Genomic DNA, 22,184 nt, shown 5'->3' with positions numbered 1-22,184 from the left:
ATATGTTATGCTTTTTTAAAACAACTCAATAAAAATCAATGATCTAAAACCATGAATCGTTTTAAAAACATTTTAGCATGCTATGAATACATGAAGAGTGCTTAATTCCGTAGGAGAATCGCAGACAAAACCCTCTTGTAAACAAGCCCTTAAGGTTATTGTCACAATATTTTTGCAAAATATTACAGTAAAATTTTCAGCGTTGCAGATGGTCACTCATGGACCTAACAAAAAGTCATCACATTGTTCGGCATATAATACTCTGCAAAGCAAATGTTGTAAATATCACTAAATAGGAAGCTATCAATGTGTTGTTTCACTAATAATGTGAGACATGTGACATGGAGCTGAAATAGGAATAGTTATAGATAATATATGAAAGTGTACAATTTGTACAGATAGAAGAATATGAAGCTGCATTTTATGAAAAAAAACAACAAAAAAAACCCCAAAAAAACCTGTTGCTATTGAATCTAGCACAGGACATCTGTGGTTATGTTTAGGTCGACTATGACCACAGTTATCCCAGGAGAGTCTTGAGTTTTTTTAAATCTGTAACTTAGTATACTTATTTTCAAAGACTGTGGATAGTTTTGTTTTAAGGCTTCAATATATTAAACATAGTCTCACTAACACAGGTGACCAGTGCTTACAGTGTTATACAATTTAAGTATATGGGCAATATGCTGTGTTGGATGTTCTTTACACAGTGAACACAACTATTATATTTGCACATCCTAACAGACTATTGTCAGGCACACACTTACTTGGGGGGGGGGGATCCAGTTGCCCATAACCCCCCTCCGGCTCAGTAATGGTGTGCTATACTGATCAACCTCCCCTGGGACCAGCCACCTCACTCCGTTCCCTCGCTCCTTTCTCCTCTGAGTGTTTCCATCTACCCATGCTGACACTATGGCACACGTTGGCTGCGCACAACTGACCTGATGTCCCAGATGAACAGACAGCAATACAAACTGCCGTTTGTATTACTCGTCCCGCAGAAGGGAAATGAGGATAGCTCTAGTTACTAGTGTGACTGCTAATCTTGTCGCTTTCTACTGCTCTGCCTCTTATGTAACAAGCAGCTATGAGTCTTAACTGAAATAACTTTACCAAGCTGTAGCTCTACACTGCTGTTAAATGAGGTGTCCCATGATGTACAGAAGAATAAAAGAATGAATACAGCCTATGATAAGTACAGCACCGGATGGAAGGTAACAGTGGCTGAGGGTGGAGGCTAATTGTTTAATAGTAGGGGAGAGGTATTAATTTGTCGGTGGCGCAAAGTATTTGATGGTGGAGGCTATTTAATAGTGGGGTAATTTTAGTGCCTATACAAGGTGAAGTAATGGGACTATTTAATGCTGGGGCTTTGGAGGCTATTAACTCATAAATGGGGCTGAATTTAGGCATAAAAGGTGTGATGCACACTCAAACAACTTCTTCATTTGTACTTTGCTTTATAATGTCAGGATGGCAAAAAAACAACTTCCTTGTGACCCTGATGCTAACTTAACAGCGACCAGTTCTCTAGACACCAGCCAACTTATTCGGCATCAGTCAGAACACATAATGAACAACTAAGGTTTTTATTAGGGATGTGCACCGGCCACTTTTGATGTCTCGTGTTTTGGATTCGGATTTGCTTGAGGTTTTGGGTTCGGATTTGTTTCGCAAAACACCTGACGAAAGGTTTTGGTTCGGATTTAAGGTTTTGGATTCGGATTTATTTTGAAAAAAACATAAAAAGTGCTAAAAATCAGTTTTGCAATTTTTTTTCACTCCTACGCTATTATTAACCTCAATAACATTCATTAACAATCATTTCCACTAATTTCCAGTCTATTCTGAACACCTCACAATATTGTTTTTAGGCCAAAAGGTTGCACCGAGGTAGCTTGAGCACATAATGCCAAAAAAAGAGGTACAAGATGGAATTGTTCTGGGCCCTCCCTACCACCCCTCGCGAGATTCGACGCGAGACTTGGACGACAGAGCCTCGTTTTCAATTTTTTGCATGCCGGAAATATCCTAACAGTGCTCGGATCCTGTTCGGATCCGCACTGTTCGAGTGGGCTCGGATTAGCGGAATCCGAGCCCGCTCATCTCTAGTTTTTATACTTTACACTCCACCCACAGCCCTAACTGAATGGACAGGTGACACTACCACCTGGTCTTTATATAGAAGTTCTTCTCAGGTGTTCTGCTTGATGAGACACACCTAGTCAGCTGCTGTGAGCTGTGGAAAAGGCTACCTCTAAACCATTTAAAAATATGTAAGTTAAATCAGACTCTCTACTATTATTTTGTCACACATATGTTCTCCACCTGTTTCTCTTTAACCTAGGTGCACTACTGTACAAACATGTAACTCTGTTTGCAGCCTTGCCCTGCAGATTGTCAGCTAACTACCCAACTCCTCTCTTAGAGGCCTGTGGCAAACCAGAGGCTATTAATGTAATGTTGGGGTTGGTTGCAGGGAGGGAGGCCTAATTATTAAACATGGGTGTTTTTTTATTTAATTGCAAGACTGGATGGGATAACGGAGATCTACAGCCTACAATGTTCATTGCTAAGCTTTCTATATTTCATTTACCTATCCTTTTTCCAAACAGAGTCCCAAAATTCAAAATTCCAGGATACAGACAAGCAGCAACTGAAGTTAAGACACAAACAGCAACAGGTTGCAAAAGCTGCAAGGACACGTAAGAGTGAGCAGGACAGGTACAGATACTGCTCTGTTTGTGATGGGTAGCTTTGTGCATCCAACAGTAGAGCATGCAGCACTGCCCTGTATTTGACAGGGATGGAAAAAGTTGGAGAGTAACCAAGCACTGTCTAAAATTATAGCCACACCCCTTGCATTTTGGTAATGCCCACAGTGTTGGCATGGAGTGGAACCCCCCCCCCCCCCCCCCAGAAATCCTGCGTCTACCTTTGGCATTTTTATGCAAATTTATATGAATAGGTTCCAACCTATTTACCAACTAGACATTGACACATTCAATATCCGTGTAAGCAAAGTATATTTTATTACAAAATACTTTAATCTCAGAATATACAACAACTGCTTGTCAAACTGGACAACAAAATAATTTGGTTTTCGCTTGTTAACTATGAACCAAATGACATGCCATATTGGTGGCTTGCTGTTGGCGGTAATGAGGTTGGTGGTCACATGCTATTATTGGCCCAGCGGTTTTCAAGGTACTAGCAAAAGGAATGCACCGTTTTTAGAGCTTTATTTGGTTGGCCCCCCTATAGGCAAAATGTGTGGTTGGATCATCTATATCAGTGTTTCCCAAACCTGCTTCCCAGGCAGCCCTAACAGTGCATGTTTTCCATATCTCTTTGCTGGAGCACAGGTGTAATCATTACTGACCGACACATTTTGAAAGATCCACAGGTCGTATAATTATTTCACTTGTGACCTGGAAAACCTGCACTGTTAGGGGTCTCTGAGGACTGGGAAACACGGATCTATATGAAGGGTAAAGCCCAACTTACTGTGGAACATGCCCCTGTAACATTATAGATAATTCACTACTCTTACAGTGTGTCATATGTTATGTAGTCAATGAGACCAATACAATACACAAAATAGGGTGTTTGTTGCCTGATATGGATTCTTACTTTTAAATTGACACTTTGTGTAATACTTGGCCAAATGTGACTTATTATTTTAGTTAGAAGGAATTACATCCACCCGGACCATGCCAAGCCTGGACTGCAGCATGTAAAACACAACAAGATTGACTGACTATCTAGTTATGAGTACAATGCGTCAAGGTTGGGAAGTTGTGTTATAAAGCAAATGCTACGTGGACAATGGTGTGCGCTTGTACACTGATGTGAGTATCATTCCAGTGCAAAGCAGAGTGACTACAATTGTCAAAATACACACTGCTGGTCCATGCTGTATGATCCCCACTGGCACTTGTAGTACTATGTTCTCTGTAACCTGTGTAAGTTAAAACAAATACATTGTCATTAGTCCCATTTACCCACTTCTAATCATTAGAGACTAAGCAGTAATGGCTGATGTGAAAATGAAGAGTAAAGTACAGTTATATCTACTACAGACCTAGAACATAGACTTAAATTTATCTCAGCGTAATAATTACATTAAAACACATTACAGTGTTACATTGCAGAGTTTGGAACTGTATGCATCATAGTGACAAAACTCAGTGTATAATATTGTCCTGTATAAGTTTCCAACACTCTGGATTTCGCTCCATATGAACACAGCGTTATACCGAATATCCTAGGTTCTGAGAAGTTCTTGAAACCCTTGCTTATATATTCATATATGTTACTTAGCAACCTTTAGGGTGAGTAGTCCTTTACAGGAAAATTCCATGAAAACATGATTTTTTTTGCTAATGATTTCCCTCCCTTAACAAAACAGTGATGGTCTCATGCACATAACAGCACCACCATCACCTTTAACCACTGCTTATACATGGCATATAGCATAACCATATTGAGAAGACGGACCGTCGTCATGCCGCAGTGAGGGCGAGTATCTATTCAGCCTTGAGGATTGTGGGGCTGGGCTCACATAGTTATCATAGGTGGAGGTAGAAGCAAATCATTAGCAAAAAATGAGTGGGGGCATTTGTTAAACTGGTCGATAGGCAACTAAGCAAAAATTGCACTATAGCCCATAGTAACCAGATTCTAATTAATTTTTCTAGTACTAATTCCATAATAAAAATCAGATTGATGCTATGGATTATAGAATCTTTTTGGCTCAGTTACTCATGCACCAGTTTTATAAATGTCACCAATTGTGAAGTGTCAATGAATTCTGTAATAGAATTTGAAAACTGCTGCCCATCAACAAATAACTTATTCTTCCTCTCAGACTTATTTCCTTCTTTCATGAATTCTGAGTGTTGGTATTGCAGATCATTGTAGATGAGACAAAACACAAAGCATGAGTACGCACCGCTGTGTATGGTACATCAAGCCACTGGCATTTAGCGTCATCTGTTGGTTCACAAGGAGCTTCAGCAAAAGGGTAATTTGAGCAGCCTTTGGGAAGAGATTCTGTGTAGAAATAAACAAACAAAAAATAGATCATTCTCACAAACCACGAAAAATGAGACACTAGAAGAGGATGTATAGTAGGTATTTTCACACAATCCCTCCTGCTTTGCAGTGATGTCAGCCAGACAAAGTGTAAAATATGTGAATCTTCCTCATCTATCATGATGAGAATTTCTATTCGCCAGCATCATTGGTGTTGTATGCTCCCCTCTATTGACCTATAATTACATATACTTTAAATATTATGATACATCGTGACCCTTATATGGTGCAGAGTATACAGTCTTATAGAAAGGTTTATTTCATTCAGCAATGTAATCATTAAAATAACATAAAATGTTTTTCTTTGTCCGAATGATCATAAATACTCATTTTGTCCCTAGCATACTATTTTCACCAGTCCTACACGGATTTTGAATTTCTAAACCACCTCCTCCAGTACACCTAACAGGTCCAGCATTGAGGATTTTCCATGTGAGACAGTATAGGATAAGTAGCAGAAAATACCCATTCGTTGAGCAGTGGCTAAACCCCCCCCAAAAATAAAACAGTATATTTATAAGGCCCACTAATTCACATATGTTGGCTAGGGAAAAGCATGATCAGTGTTGTCCGGATGCAATCTGTCTGACACAGGATTCCAGGATATATAGTGTTTCCATAGTGACCTTAATACCTGGCAGCGGAGCTTACTAGATGGTTTTAAGGGAAATTCCAATGTTTGGGGCCTTACTCCCTCTACTTACTAGCACACAGAATAGCAAAGATAGTCACCTTTGCCACAGTGAAGGAGTAGTTGAGGGTTCTGGAGAACAAGGGATACTTCATGGACTTGTGCTGATGGTCGGTGGTATCGAGCATGAACTGGCACCGTGGAGATGAAGCAGTGGTCACATGACTGGTCCGGCTTTGCATATACCAGAGCAATGTTTCCTGTGGAGAGGTACTCAGGAGCTTCTACATCCACTGATGTCAGCAACACAACCTGATTAAAGAGACACTGACTTTCAATATGCAGCGATCTTATGCAATATAAATACCTTCCTTAAGATAAAATCACTACTATACTGAATAAGATAGCAGAAGTGGAAAATATGTTGCAGATTATGACAGTCATTTCAATCAATGTATTTGTGTGAAAGCTGTGACATTTTATTTTTCCCATTAGAGTAGGCTTGTCACAAATAAACCATATAACTTGCCATAATATGTTCTAATGTAAAGTATTTTCCATTATTCTTTCTGATACCTCTGGCTGACAATCCCTACTAAATGCTAGATGCAATTTGTCATTGCAGAGGAATATTCATGCAATCTAGTACAGAAATGTAAAGGTAACTATAGCGGTATCCTTTCTGTTTTTCATACACAGTCATATCAAGAAGTCCTAATCTGATACTGTAGTCACTGCCATTGTATGTGAGCATTTACGGACCACACTTCTGTATTAATAGACTACAGTAGAATCGGGAAACATTCATCTCCCAGCTGTGTTTGAACTACAACTTCTAACATGATCTGTTATAAACCACCTTATTCTCTTTGTTGCTTTATGTCCTAGAATATAAATTGTAAATTCTTCGTGGCAGACACCTTCATCTGCTTTGTTATAAATCTGTATTTTTTCGTTTTCAGCTTTATTTGTTTGGGATTCTTGTTCTACTGTAAAGTACACATTATGCTTGTGGCACTATAAATTAATTTATATATACACACATGTTTTTTGATTCATTTGTGTATTACAGTTTAGAAAATTAAAACTAATGTTGATTTTGTTTGCTATAAATTACAGTGTGATATGTATGTACTGCACCAGACATATACATTGATCAGCCACATCATTAAAACCACTGACAAGTGAATAACATTGATTATCTTGTTACAATGGCACCTATCAAGGGGTGGGATATATTAGGCAACAAGTGAACAGTCAGTTCTTGAAGTTGATGCGTTGGAAGCAGCAAAAATGGGTAAGCGCAAGGATCGGAATTAGACAAGGGCCAAATTGTGATGGCTAGACGACTGGGTCAGAGCATCTCCAAAACAGCAGCTGCTGAGGGGTGTTGCCGGTATACAGTGGGTAGTACTTATCAAAAGTGGTCCAAGGAAGGACAACCGATGAACCAGTGACACGGTCATGGGTGCCTAAGAATCATTGCATGGGGAGCGAAGGCTGGCCTGTCTGATCCAATCCCACAGGAGAGTCACTGTAGCACAAATCCCTGAAACAGCTAATGCTAGCTATGATAGAAATGCGTCAGTACACACAGTGCATCGCAGCTTGCTGTGTATGGGGCTGCGTAGCCGCAGACTGGTCAGAGTGCCCAAGCTGAACCCTGTCCACCGCCTAAAGTTCCTACAATGTGTGCATGTAGTCAGCTGAAAAATACAGTATCTCTTGAAGTGTATTCCATGAGAAATTTATGGAATTACAGAGCTACATTATTTTTAGTTAGATCATGTGCAACCAACCACTACGCAATGTTAAAGTACTTTTATATATATATATATATATATATATATATATATATATATATATACACACATTATATACATATATATACACACAGCCTCAACATTAAAACCACCTGCCTTACATTTTGTAGGTGCCCCTTGTGCTACCAAAACAGCTCTGACCCATTGAGGCATGGACTCCACAAGACCTCTGAAGGTGTCCTGTGGTATCTAGCACAGATACTTTAAGTCCTGTAAGTTGTGAGGTGGGCCCTCCATGGCTTGGACTTTTTCAAGCACATCCTACAGATGCTCGATCGGATTGAGATCTGGGGAATTTGGAGGCCAAGTCAACATCTTGAACTCTTTACATAGCATTGAGCAGAATGATGGCGCTAATGTTCTTAAAAAAAACCCAACATAGTTAAAAAGTCAAAGTTCTAGAATTGTTTAAAGTCTCCTTCTAACACAAAATTGCTGTTGAGACTTCCAAATCTTCTTTTATAATTCCCGTTCGTAATGCCTTTATTGTTTACAAATATGTCATGAAAAAATTAAGAGCAAAAATAAAAAAAGTGTATAGGTTATAGACTGAATTTCAATTTATTACACATATGCAAAATCCAACTTGTGTTTTTGCGTGAAAGTGTTCACGCCACTGTGAATAAAAAACCAGTGCAGTGAAGGGATATGGCATGCAATACTACTTACACTAATGCACCACTATCTGGATAAATCCTTAAAAATATCCTCAGAGAAATAGAAATATATACAATAATGTGATATTGGGATTAATAAGATAAGGGGTATGTAGACAAATGCTATTACATATTTTTGGACAAAATTACCAAATCGGTTGTTTTTAGAGAAAACCAGTTCCGTACATTTATTCTGAATACTGACTTAAAGCCGTACTACTGAATTAAGTGCGTGAAGCTGCTGGGTGGCTGAAGACTCGGGTATATTTACTAAACTGCAGTTTTGAAAATGTGGTGATGTTGCCTATAGCAACCAATCAGATTCTATCTTTCATTTTGTAGAATGTACTAAATAAATGCTAACTAGAACCTGATCGGTTGCTATAGGCAACATTTCCACATTTTCAAACCTGCAGTTTAGTAAATCTAGCCCTCAGTCACTTTTAAATACCTTCTATAAAATGCACCAGTAGTAAATATAACATTGATAACATATTTCTCTGATCACAGTATAGTGTCTCCACAGTGTTAGGAATGAATCAAGCTAGAAGGTGCAATGTTGTACCTTGGCAAAACCGTATTGTGCTGCAGAAGAGGCAAGTGTAAAATATGCAGACAGATTTAGAGATGGTAGGGGTGTACATCAGAACTATAAATCACAATGTAAAAATACAGCTGCTAAGTATTTGGGCGAAATGTGCAAAAGTAGGCAGTATTGGACCTGCATGAAAAAATATCTGCATTTGGAGCCCTTGTCCCATGGTTTATTCAGTTACAAATCTATACTTTTTAGCTGAATTTCCTCCTAAAGTCTGAATGAGGTCCATAAAGTGTTCATTAAGGACCATACCTCTGTTAGATTGTGCTGCTGCAGAGAGGAAAGCTGATATGGATCCAGAAATAGCCCAGATGGAATAGTCTCCAGGAGCAGTATTCTGCAGCTGTTCACCTGTTCCGTAAAGCCCTGAACGTTCACCCTGGTTACCAAATCCCTAATACCAATAACAGAAAAATATATTAAAAAGGACATATGTTTTGTTCTTATATATCAAAGAGATATGAATGAGACCACACAAGACCATGTTGTACAAATAGATAGCACATGCCTGTAATTCTCATATTCTAGTATGTACACTTTATGTTTTTCAGTATCCACAGTATTATGTAATCTGGGTTGCACAAAGGTTATCTTGCTCTGCAAAATGATACCTTGTTTCTGCACTGAACCATGAGTCACACTCATACCTCCCAACATTGCTGTCCCTGGCAGCGGGACGTGGGCACGACTATGTCGCTGTCAAGCGATAAGTTGCCTGTTTGATACCTCCCTTTCACCAACATTCCCACCCACGGGACAAACATGTTCCTGGGTGGGACAGAGCCCTTAAATCCAGACCGTTGGGAGGTATGCACACTGGTGTACCTCTTCCAAACTTCAATGAGAAAGTCCTCACTCCTTCTAACTCCACCCCTCTGCCAATGTGGAGATTTTGCCTTGCGTACCTGTGCACCTTGGTAAAGATCTAGGCACGTTTACTCTAATTAAGAAGCAGAGTGGGTCCAAAGCTGCATTTGTTCAGTGTAGTGCCCCTGTTACCCTTCGGAAGTCACCTCAAGTGTATTCACACTATGCATCGGATTGATGGTGAGAGAACTTGATTAAAGACCATACGTGAACATACTGTTTGGGTTGTGTGAATGCTCTTTGATGCTGTTCTGATCTCATGTGAGCTGATGTTTCTACACAACATTAATGTGTTGCCCCCCTTGTGGGGCCAAAGGCCACATTTGAGACCCCTCACAACTATATTCTTGTTCACTACTACATTAGAAAGAAGTCTCTTCTAAAATCCGCCCAAATGGTCTACAGAGATCTCAAGGGTGCTTTAATAATACAAACATGGGTATTCCAAAACGGACTCCGCAGTAGAGGACATGACAATCACAGTTATAAAACAAGACTATGTATTAACAACAAGAAACAGTAAACCTGGGTATACACCTATGGAATTATCGTGCTGCTTTATCGTACAAAAACACTTTGCATCTATTGATTTGGTTTTCTAAACTTTTTAAAAGTCACGATCAACAAAGGAACAATGTTGGGCAAATGTGGAAGTGTGTACACTCTCACGACCAGCAGTGTAGGCAGATATCAGTAGAGTGTGTACAGAGTCACAATCTTTTCAGCAGATTGTTATGAGATGTAGATTACAAATCTGAAGGTAAATTGTGTAGTTGTGTACGCATAAATTGGCATGCTCATTGGGACTTTCAATCGTTTGTGAAATCATTACAGAAATTTCGTAGATGTGTACCCAGCTGAAGACATTATCAAGTCATACAGCAAATAGGTTGTTTAAGGTTGGTTCGGGAATCTGATAAAGAGGCAAGTTCTCAGGGAACACTCAAAAGGTTTGGAAGCTAGGGGAGGGTCTTTTTGTACCACGGTAATTACAGAGTGGGTGCAGCCCCCCAAAAAGTAATATTGCCGGGAACTGGAGAAAGTAATGTGGAAGGATGAGAAGGGCAGATTTAGAGTGAAGTTGTTTGAAACAAGGGAAGAGATGTATGTAGGGTTATCGTAATAGCTTTGTATCCTAGTAAAGAATTTCATATTGGGTTTGGTAAATCTTGACCAATATTCTAGAGACTTTCTACTAACGGGCATCTTATTATATTTTGCTTGATGTACTGTACACCAGGGTTCTGACTCATCCTTCTGCATAATATATCCACACTATAAAAGCCTCATCTCACTCTATAACTGATAGGTTTATTGTGGGTAAATTTATCAAGCTGCTAGTTTCCGGTGGGTTTGAAAAGTGGAGATGCTGCCTATAGCAACAAATCAGATTCTAGTTATCATTTAGTACATTCTACACAATAGTTAAAATCTGAATGGTTGCTATAGGCAACATCTCCACTGTTCAAACCCGCCGGAAACTCGCAGCTTGATAAACTTACCCACAAATGTTGAATAGAACAACAAAACTGTTCATAAATAACACTTTTAAAATAAGTTATTTTTTTGCCTTTAATTAGATCAAAATAACATGTGCACCTGTGAAATCCATTTTTCAAAATCTCTCTCCCAACAATCGGCTTGGGACAAGAACTTTTTGCAGCTGAAAATATAGAATGTTTTTAAAAATGTTAGTGAAACATAAAAAGGTAATTCATTATCAATTCTGAAACCAGTAAACCAGCGATGGTGATTCAGTTTTCAAAGGAGAAGTTAATTTTTGTAATATAATGAAACAGCAAGATTTTGCCAAGGTTTAGAAAAAATAAATTGTGTTGATTTAAGTTAAAACTGAAAACAATACAATTATTGGTAGACAAGTATTGTATAAGTACAATATCAGTAATTGGAGATGTAGAAAATTATATAGAAAACTGGAATTAAAGACGGATTAATCTTGAAAAAATTAATATTTATATATTATAGTAGGGGTGATCTGTGTAGTCCTTTTCTTGGTATCAGACCACTGTAAATTAATAATGTCACCTCCAAGGTGGTGTTTAAATAAGGTTAGTTTTACTTATTTAAACAGATTTGTCCAGCCCACAAAATCAGTAATGCCTCCCAGTACGTATAATGTTCATCTCTTCTATTTTTAGTCTTTTTTAAATTAAAATAGAAAACGCTTTTTACCGTGATTAAACTGGTGCTTAACGCAGCTAGTTTGCTATCAGTAAGACATGTTGAACTCCCTAGAAACATCTGTCAACCAGAACAAAATATTAAGTCTTCACAAAGGTTGCCATTTGTCAGATAAGGCCATGTTCTTCGTTATAAAAACAAGTGATATTGAAATGTTACACAGTTTTTGAGGGATTTTAGCACTGCTGTGTTGGTTTGTGACCCCTATGGCATAATAATGTTTTTTGCTAATTTCCAACCAGACTCCACAAAGCAAATGGCAACATATTTGTTTTATATTTGAAAGAAATTAATAATATGAAGGCTAGTTCTGACCTTCTTACCTGTATTGGCCACTGAACGGATGAAAATCAGTATAATGGACATCACAGCATACTGCAAATTCATCATGACAATCTATACAAAACAGAAGGCTGTTTAAATGAATATCCTATGCAGAATGTGATGGCTAGAACTATATTATATATATATATATATATATATATATATATATATATATATATATTATACATACGCTCACTCACTCACTGAGGGAGAGTTGCATTATCACAAAAATTGATTTAGCCAGTTTGGTGTTTTATTTCATTCTAAAAAATAGGGAACATTTGTAAGTACAGGTGCATTGGATAATTGCAAGAAAGGGTACTGTAACTAATAGTAAACAGATTCTGTCACTTTTCTAGTACAACATGAAAGTGAATGTCTGATTGGTGTATGGGTTACTACAGTGTTGCCCAAACCCATTCCTCAGGGACCCCTAACAGTGCAGGTTTTTCAGGTCACATGTGAAATAATTTGTACTGCCTGTGGGTCTTTCAAAATGTCAGTTAGTAATGATTATACCTGTACTCCATTTAATTCTGGGAGATCCGGTCGGGGGCATGGTTCGAGGGCGGGAGGGGGGCGGGGCACGGTCAATTGCGTCATTTTGGCCTCACCCCTGTGAATAAAAAGTCATTTTGTCGCAGGGGACTGTGCCAAGATAACGCAATTCACCGCAAATTGCGTCATTTTGACAAGCAAGTTGCCTGCTTTCCCAGGACTCCGGGAAACCTACCCAGACTTCAGAAGTCTCCCGGCCATTCCAGGAGAGTTGGCAAGTATGCTGTACTCCAGCAAAGAGATATGGAAAACATACATTGTTAGCAGGTATTTTTGGACCGGGTTTGGGAAATACTGGGTTACAGCATCTTTTTTGCTGTTACTTGTGCATCAGTTTTTATAAACACCCCCAAACATGTTTAGAGCTTAGCAACAAAAAGAAAATGTATTACCTCTATCATTTATTTATATTGTGTCACAAACATTATGTATCACCCTACAGAGAACATGTAATCAGTCACATCAGTATGTTAACCATTGGAGCTTACAATCTAACATCCCTACCACACAGATTATAGTCCATTTTGTCAGAGGGCAAATAACATACCATGTTTTTATTTTATGTTTTTTTTCCCGATTCTATCAAAGGTAGAAAACATGTAGTTCTGTTGCTAGTCGGCAAGCATGCTGATACTTGTAGTTCCACTTCCACAATAGCTGGAGCGACGCATATTGCCAATACCTTCTACTAGTCTTGTAGCCGCTTCCGCGTTCCACTGAGGTCATCACTGAGGTCATCACTGAAGGCCGCACAGAAACGCCCCTGTGTGTTGCTCTAAGTAAACGTAAAATATTTCCCCGTCTGTGATTGTATTCTCATTCAGATCACAGTTAGTAGGGCGTTGTCACGACTCCGAGTTACGGGCAGTAATTCCGATGACAGTTACAGGCAGTATGAAGGGCAGCCTTTAGCTTGGGGCTTGGCAGTCGGTTGCCTGGGTGACGCCGCCTGTCCTGCTCCAGGTGAGGGACACACGTCTCATTGTCAGGTATGGTAGGTATTGATAAGAGCACAACAATGTATGTCCCTTCAGCTGCTGCCATTACACTGCTCCTTTATACGGTGGTCAGTAATGTAGGAAACACTAAAGCAGCCTGTGGCTCTCTTCTGCTGGAGACATGCTGTGACAGTTGGCGTGCTGCAGGTTGCCTAAGACTGATGCAATGTTGCCTAAAGAAGATTCCTACTGTAGTAGAATTTGCTTCTGACAGGGTTTCACCTTGTTCATTTATACTGTCTGTAATTACAAATATTTGTTACCATGTATCAGTATTTGCCAGCTTAAAAATATGTTTACTATGTGATCCTTGGAATATATCAATACGTATTTAAACTGAAAAAAATAAATAAATGTAGAGCTTGTTGGTACAATGAAATCTGTGTGCGTTATGTTAAAGTGAAAAAAGTAATTAGGTAACAGCAAAGAAAAAAATATTTTTCACTGCATATTCATTTTCATAAAATTATTTTCTAAAGGCAACTAAGTAGTCTTTTTACATATATTTACTAACGCTCCACTCCTAAAAATGTAATTATTATTCTCATTAACAAATAAGATGTGTCTCATAAATTAAATTCTCTTGTATCCCATTGTCATCTCAACCTTTCTGTGTGCATGACATCATGACAGGCCACTGCTGATCCATTGGCTAACCAATTTTTCTGACACCCTTGTATAGCTTTAATACATGCAGTTACATTGTCTTGGGGTAGCATTAAATCTGTAACGTTCTGAAGCCTTCAGATTTAACATTCTGCTGTCCCCTTCGCCTCTGATTCACCACAGAGTTCCATGGTCCTAATCACTACCACATCATATCTATATAAAATCATTATCTGTATGTGTATTAGAAGTTTGTATGTATACCATTCTTTCTTTTTTGTATGCTGGTAGGAATATGTAATGGCTACTATTAAATAGATGGGGAACTACTATTAATATGATAGTAATGGCCATTCCTGAGCAGATCAATAACAATTTTTTAGTAAGATAATTGCTACTATCTAGGTGGTTACCCGATATACATATGAGTTCTTGTCCTGAGAGTGAAGTGCCTGGGAGATACACTTTCATGTGTGCCGGGTAGCATCGCGAACAGAGAGAGCTTGTATTGTCAATGACAAATCAGCTGATCTGCTCTTGAGCAGATGAGCAGTTTTCAAGCCCTATGGATTGGCAGTCAAAGAGAGGTCTGAGAAGGGATAGATGCTGTCAATGGGCAGTCTGAGGGAGCTCTGACAAGGGGATAAGTGTGGTCAGTGAGCAGTCTGATAAGGGGAATTGATGCAGTGACAGGGACAGTGTGAGATGGGGATAGAGGCGGTCAGAGAGCAGTCTGAGAGAGCTCTGATAAGGAAATAGCTCCTGTCAGTGGGCAGTCTGAGAGAGCTTGGATAATGGATAGATGAGGTTAGTGGACAGTCCGAGATAGGGATAGATGAAGTCTGAGGCAGGGATAGATGTGGTCAGATAGCTGTCTGGGAGAGGGATAGCTGTGGTCAGATGACAGTCTAAGATGGTGATATATGTGGTCAGAGAGGGCTGTCTGAGACAGGGACAGATGTGGAGAGAGAACATTCTGTGAGGTCTGCAAACGGGGAAAGATGCAGTCTTGTCAGATAGACAAGGTATGAAGGGAGTCTAGAAGAGGTCATGAGATGGGAAACATAGATCACTGAGATAAGGGAGCTAGAAGGAAAAGGATGAAACCGGATTAATAAGGGAGAGAAAGAACAATGTATATTAGTAATCAGGGACTATAGGAAACAATTCTAATGATAATAAATAAGGATAAAGGGGAATTTTATTTTATAAAAGGGAAAGTGTAGGGAGTCAAAATATGCGCTAGTGACATACAAACTCAAAAGAGAACATAGGAAAGCAAATGACAATTAGTGACAATAATACCTGATGCTACAAATAATATATGGAAGATACAAGTGTGACAGTTTAAATAGATACTGGGTAGTGAGATTTAAAAAATCTGCACAATAAAGTAGGAGAAAATAGGATAGTACTCATCCATTAGTAGAAAAGACATAAACATGGAATCAATGGAGTGTAACAGGGAGAAGCTGTTTAATTTAATGAAAGTTACTGTCAGGCATCAGCTACATGACTTGTCAGCAGAACTACAGGGATCTCACGCCAAGGAATCTGCTGCTTCTGCAAAGCGCCTCATAGGAGCCTTCCAAGTACTTATAGCGACTGAGTAACTTATACATACAGCATTGCATCTAAGAGTCGGGCCAGATGAACAATAATTATTACTTTCTTTGCAGAGACCAATCTAACACTACTGAATTTGTTTTGGCCTAAAGGACATAGAGCCAGGCCAGAACCACTAAAAGAGATCTCTTATCTAAGTGACAGACAGCTGTGCGCCAATTGAAAGCATGTCACTAGAAACAACAATACAATAAGTTGATTATGCTGCTGAGTTTAATACTAGAGGTATAAATATAGTAAGAGCAAGTGTGCTAGAGAGTACGCTACTGGAGGCATTAATGAGTTTATTGTATTGATTTTGTTTAATATTAGAATTAATAGTATACTAGAGCAATTGTGCTAAAGAATATGTCACTAGAAACATTAATATAAGTTGATTGCATTGCATAGTTTAATACTAGAGGTTTTAATATACTAAGATTAACTGAACTAGAGAGCATTGAAATCCTAGGGTTAACTGTGGTAAAGAGTATGCTACCAGAGGTATTAATGGACTAAAATGAACTGTGTTAGAATATATGCTAATAGACTAATACAATTTGTGCTAATCGATACAGTGAGGAATGAAACCTTTACCGCTCTGGTACACAACACATGGCATATAAGGCCGTTTTTTGTAGCCCGCAGGATTCAGTACAAATACAGGGAGGCTAGGGCAGAAATATTACTGCAGTATTTTCGTTTTGGTCCCCCTGTATCTGTCCCACATTGTACTGAGTCTCACTGTGACCGGGGATAGGGGACTCTCCCAGCCCCCATCCCTGCAGCTGCAGTGAGACACGGCCATTAGTCAGTGAGTTCAGTGTATTAGAATGAGTGAGAGTCATTCTGATTTGCTGCCAGACTATCCCATTACTACTGAAGAACTTCTTGTGAGAGAAGAGTGTAAGAAATATCTTCATCTTCATCATTTATTTATATAGCGCCAACATATACCGTAGCGCTTTACAATTGGGGACAAACATAGTAAACTAATAAACAAACTGGGTAAGACAGACAAAGAGGTGAGAAGGCCCTGCTCGCAAGCTTACAATCTATTGGACAATGGGAGTTTGACACATGAGGTTAAGTCTACATTTGCAGTTGGCCCAGCCAGACTGCAAAGGTAAAAGTGACTCATAAGCTAAATGATCCTGTCACACAACAATGTTGGTCAAGGGGTAGTTGTATAACAGGTGGTAATAGGGTAATGTAGTGAGGTTAAGAGTGTGGTTGAGGAATATAATAAGCTTGTCTGAAGAGGTGGGTTTTCTGTGTTGTTTTCGAGTTGGGATATGTTGCTTACAGGGTTATGTTGAATGTATTGTTGTAGGGGTATGTTGCTACAGGGGAGAGAGGGGAACTGTGTTGATACAGGAGGGAGGGAATGTGCTACTGCAGAGGCGATGGAGGGGGAACGGCTTACTGCAGAGGCGATGGAGGGGAACGGGTTACTGCAGAGGCGATGGAGTACTCCCATTGTGGCCTGCAGATAAAAGGGTTGTGAAGCCCCTGCTCTACAGGAAAGCAGGAAATTATCAAATTTAAACCTGTTAAAACTAATAAAAGACTATTAGAGGGTGATTTATTGTCAATGGGTTCCTGTCTCTGCGGGGATCTTGGTCACGTGTTGATTTAGTGGAACAACATCCAATTGCATGGCTGGTGAGGACCTGGGGACTTTATAAATACACAGGGTTGGGCTGGACTGAGGGACAGGAGACATATGCCCCCCGGGCCAGTGCCATAGTGGGCTACCTTGGGTTAGGTCACTGGCTACCTGCATTTTTTACCTTTAAAGCTTTCCTAATAGACTGCTGAGCTGAGTCTGGATCCCCCGGGCTAAAATTTATACATATTGTATAGTTGGTTTTGTTAACAAAAGTCCATTTAAGTACTTAAGGTTCATGATATATAAACTAGATGCTGAGAATTATCGTTGGCTTCTACAAAACAAGACTCCTACTTTTGTATGATGGGTATTGTTTTTCTTAAATTTTGCTCTTTAGAAGGGGTTGATGTTATTACTAGCTAAGGAAATGATTATCTTTGAGGATATATCACAGAAATACTCTTGGGTATTTGAACATCTGCCTGAACAACTCAACAGAAATCTGCGATTTTATACAATGCACAATAACTATATTTTTAATTTCAAGGTGGTAAGCTACTGCCAAATAGCCTCTGTTCTACCTGGGTGTCATGAGTTACAAGGCCAGGAAATGCGGTGTACGTTTTGAACCCCCGGCCATTACTCTGGTGTATGAGAAGACAGATGGAAACTCCCGGCAACGAATTATGCCGATCAGGAACTTCTCCAAATTCTCAGGTACTGTGCTCAGCATGAACTGTAACCATAAGAACTATATTATAGCTTCAAACAGCCTCAATGGTAATTTGTTCCTGTTTCTATACTGGCTATATTTGATCTAGGTCTCTTAAGATATTCTTTGCCCATGTATGCTAATAAGACTATTTTCTTTTCAACCATCTAGAGGGGTCTTCTAAATCACTGAAGGTAGTAGGGGAGCAATGCTTTTGTTACCTCCTCCTGGATATTTATGCTGCTTGCCTTGCTGGTCGCACATCATCTGAGTGTACAAATTATGATTATGCGATCACTGTCATGTGCGGAGGCTGATCCTAAACCAGAATCTCCTTGTAATCTCAAAATTGTCATGTCATCAAACAGAACCGGTATACTGGTGGAGCATAGCTATGTTTTTAATCTCTTTAACAATGGAGAAACAAAGTCATACTTAACAATTACAGTTCCCTTTTTGTGTGGCTTAATCTTTTACTACACTCTGGTGATTTGTTCTCTCTGTAGATTGCACCCGAGCAGCAGAACAGCTTAAAAATAATCCTCGTCACAAGCAATACCTGGAATATGTATCCCTGAGGCAGCTGGAAAGACTGTATAATATACTTAGGGGACATCTAAAGGGGGAGAGCCTAGAGGTTAGCTTGGAGCGGATTCGGAGGGAAGAAACTCTTGATCCTGATGAAGACCTGAATAAATTGGACGACAAGGAACTGGATAAGAGGAAGAGCATAATGGATGAACTCTTTGAGAAGAACAGGAAGAAGAAAGATGACCCAGACTTTGAGTACAACGTGGAGGTGGATTTTGCACAAGAACAGGTTGTGAAAAGTTGTGGTTGGGATGATGACTCTGAGGATGGTTTCTGACTACACCTCTGATGGAAACGTGTATATGAAGTAATGCTACACTTTGTTTAATATCAAAGCATTCATAATGTGGACACTGGTAATTATTTATATGTTTTATTTATGAAGTACAAACTATACTATTGTGGTGTACCATGCTACAAGTATAGATAATGGTTTATGCAAATGCAAATTGAGTATATAAGCAGGCTATACAGAGACATCCCTGTCTCGTGATCTCACAATTCAGAGGAAAGGCAGTGAGTATCATCCATCTATTATGTATTTCCTTGTGATCTTTTCAAGGTATTCTACTGTCTTTCTTTGCAAAATAAATACATTAAAGAAAATAGATGTGCAAGTTCCTCTGTCACATTACCAAACCATACAAGTCAAAGTGTTCTGTGTTCAGCAGCCGTATAGTACACAGCACACGTAGCCCAATCAAATGGAGTGCAGGTAAGAACTGGTCTATCATCTGCATGCAGCAACCTACTGCAGAATAGAGAACATGGACAGCCAAGTACCTCCAATAGGGTATGTTTTTGAGGATTACCTTAAGTAATGCAGAGGTGAAGTAGATGATTTTTCTGCCTGTTTCCAGAGTGGTAAATCAGGAACTGTCAGAGATACTTGAGGATCTTTGCTTTAGAGCAAGAGCCAAGGACCATTCATCTTATTTTGCTGTTTGAATGCTGCTGAATATTTTTCCACCCTCTAATTTGCATACTGTTGCCACCTGCATTAGACAGCAAAGGGAGGGAATATTTTATATAATCTGAAATTGTAAAATGTTAAATAATGGTCATAGGTATATTGTAAGCCTTAGCAATAGTCATATACATGTGATTTTAAGCTTACCAATATAAAACCAAGCAATTCAAACATTTATTATAATAAGGGCAAAATATCTTTCCCGGACAATGAGTTTGGTCTCAGAAGATTTTTTATAGTTACCTCAGTATTATTGCTCTGTCTTGTTATAGTGCCTGATGTGTTTTCATCCTTTATAAAGGATATGAAAATGTGTGTTCTACATAATGCATTGTATTACGAGTTATGCCTATGTTCTAGCAAATAAAAGTGCCAAATATTTGTAATTTCTATGTTTTGTTTATCTATTTTCCTGTATCATTTCTAAAGCAAAATAACATTGAGTTATGATAACATAAATAATCTGGCTTTTCCTTCACTTACCGCAGTGATGGGCATTAGAGGGCCCTCTGAGCCTTCACCTGTGGCCCCCAGATCCTTCCTGCTTTAGTGTCAGATTAGTTTGTTATAGCTTGTAACACTTATATAAAATACCTGCTGATATGTTATTACAGATAGGAGACTCTTTCTTTGATTAAATGTAAGTTTCCACTTATTGAGATTAAGGGTAGAGGGCCACCTATGTGGCCCCTGAAGTGTAACAGGTTGCCCACAACTGACTTAAGATACAGCTCTTCACATAAGAGGTAATTTACTAAAGTTTGATATAGTTTCAAAATGTGCACTGAACCACAGTAACCTAATTAACCAATTACTAATTCACTTTAATCTGACTAGTATAAAGTAGGCAATAAAAGATAATCTGTGATTGGTTGCTGTGGTTTGCTGTTCATTCTGTACCTAAATGTAATGGTAGTAAATGAGCTCTGTTGCTACCCATAGCTTTACTAGTGAACATAAAATCTCTTGTTCAAACAAAACATTTACATCATCCCAGCGTATGTGGACACCCCTTCTAATTACTGTGTTTGGTCATTTCAGTCACACCTATTGCTAACTGGTGCATAAAATCAAGCATACAGCCATGCATCTCCACAGGCAAACATTGGCGGCGGGCAGAGGAGCGGGTCCCTGCTCTGTTCCCTGGGATGTGCGACGTGCATAGAACATCAATCCCAGATTGGGGGCAAGACACTTTGGTATGGGTCATACTGAAAAGCTCAGTGACTTTCAGTGTGGCAATGTCATATGATCAGATCTTTCCAGTTTGTCAAAATTCTGCTCTGCTAGAGCTGCCCTGATCATCTGTAAATTCTGTTATTGTGAAGTGGAAATATCCAAAAGCATTAACAGCTCAGCCATGAGGCTGTAGGCCACATAATCTCACAGAACAAAACTGCCGATTGCTGAAGTGCGTAAAAATTGTCTGTCCTCTGTTGCAACACTCATTGCCTAATGCCAAACTGCCTCTGGAAGCAATGTCGGCACAATAACTACGTGTTGGGACTTCATTAATTGGGTTTCCATGGCTAAGCAGCCACACACAAGCCTTAGATCACCATGCACAATGCCAACTGTGGACTGGAGTGGTGTAAAGCACACAGACTTTGGACTCTGGAGCTGTGGAAACACGTTCTCTGGAGTGACTAATAACACTTCACCATCTGACGGATGAATCTGAGTTTGGCGAATGCCAGGATTACGTTTCCTACACAAATGCTTACTGCCAACTGTAAAGTTTGGCGGAGGAAAAATAATGGTCTGGGGCTGTTTTTCATGGTTTGGCTTGGGTTCCTTAGTTCCAGTGAAGTAAAATCTAAATTCTACAGCACATGCTGACATTGTAGAGAATTGTGTGCTTCCCACTTTGTGGCAACAGAATGGGGATTGGCCTTTCCTGTTTTAGCATTACAATGCCAATGTGCACAAAGCGAGGTTCATCAAAAAATGCTTTCCTAGGTTTGGTGTGAAGAGCTTGACAGGCCTACAAATACCCCTGATCTCAACACCATTAAACAACTTTGGGATGAATTTTAACTGCGAAGCAGTTCTTGTGGCTGAACGGTGAATCCTTGCAGCCATGTTCCAAAATCTAGTAGAAAACCTTCCCAGAAGAGTGTAGGCTGGGGGGGAGGGTCCAGCTCCGTTAAAGCCCTTTGTTTTGAATGAGAAGCTCAACAAGCACATATGAACGTGATGTTCGGGTTTCCACATACTTTTGGCCATGTAGTGTATTTTGTTTGCATTGCACACTTGTAAATTATTATCAGACTAGCATACTGTCTTTGTGAAATAGTAAGTTGCTCTCCATAGGCAATTATAACAATTGAC

The 22,184-nt window shown here is 39.3% G+C and overlaps 2 protein-coding genes across 3 annotated transcripts; one reads left to right on the top strand and one right to left on the bottom strand.

Moving 5' to 3' along the window:
• Window positions 1-3,012: 3,012 nt before the first annotated feature.
• Window positions 3,013-13,550, bottom strand: PIGX (phosphatidylinositol glycan anchor biosynthesis class X). 2 transcript variants are annotated; one of them, XM_075201596.1, is made up of 7 exons: window positions 13,307-13,550; window positions 12,201-12,273; window positions 11,275-11,338; window positions 9,061-9,202; window positions 5,833-6,043; window positions 4,958-5,058; window positions 3,013-3,964 (listed from the first exon to the last, which is right to left on the bottom strand). In XM_075201596.1, the coding sequence occupies exons 1-7, from the start codon at window positions 13,307-13,309 to the stop codon at window positions 3,821-3,823; spliced, it is 738 nt and encodes a 245-aa protein (XP_075057697.1). In that variant the 5' UTR covers window positions 13,310-13,550; the 3' UTR covers window positions 3,013-3,820. The 2 variants fall into 2 exon arrangements, with proteins under 2 accessions (XP_075057697.1, XP_075057699.1); XM_075201598.1 differs by having other exon boundaries at window positions 13,442-13,463.
• A 3,880-nt stretch (window positions 13,551-17,430) lies between these two features.
• Window positions 17,431-20,243, top strand: CEP19 (centrosomal protein 19). Its single transcript, XM_075201599.1, has 2 exons — window positions 17,431-18,297; window positions 18,799-20,243. The coding sequence occupies exons 1-2, from the start codon at window positions 18,171-18,173 to the stop codon at window positions 19,158-19,160; spliced, it is 489 nt and encodes a 162-aa protein (XP_075057700.1). The 5' UTR covers window positions 17,431-18,170; the 3' UTR covers window positions 19,161-20,243.
• The last annotated feature ends 1,941 nt before the right edge of the window (window positions 20,244-22,184 follow it).

Source organism: Mixophyes fleayi, chromosome 3, assembly GCF_038048845.1.
Source record: "Mixophyes fleayi isolate aMixFle1 chromosome 3, aMixFle1.hap1, whole genome shotgun sequence".
NCBI classification, from domain to species: Eukaryota; Metazoa; Chordata; class Amphibia; order Anura; family Limnodynastidae; genus Mixophyes; species Mixophyes fleayi.
Note: the sequence above shows the minus strand (reverse complement) of the source record. Positions and strands in the feature narration are given on the sequence as shown.

Bases quoted from the DNA above. Each gene is read 5' to 3' on its own strand.
- PIGX (XM_075201596.1), bottom strand. The intron at 9,203-11,274 runs GTGCACATGTTA...TATTGGTATTAG, and splicing joins TTGAAAAATGGATTTCACAG to GGATTTGGTAACCAGGGTGA. The intron at 6,044-9,060 runs GTATGGTCCTTA...CTCTTTAATCAG, and splicing joins AGCAGCACAATCTAACAGAG to GTTGTGTTGCTGACATCAGT.
- CEP19 (XM_075201599.1), top strand. From the start codon at position 18,171: ATGAGTTACAAGGCCAGGAAATGCGGTGTACGTTTTGAACCCCCGGCC. The intron at 18,298-18,798 runs GTACTGTGCTCA...TTCTCTCTGTAG, and splicing joins GAACTTCTCCAAATTCTCAG to ATTGCACCCGAGCAGCAGAA.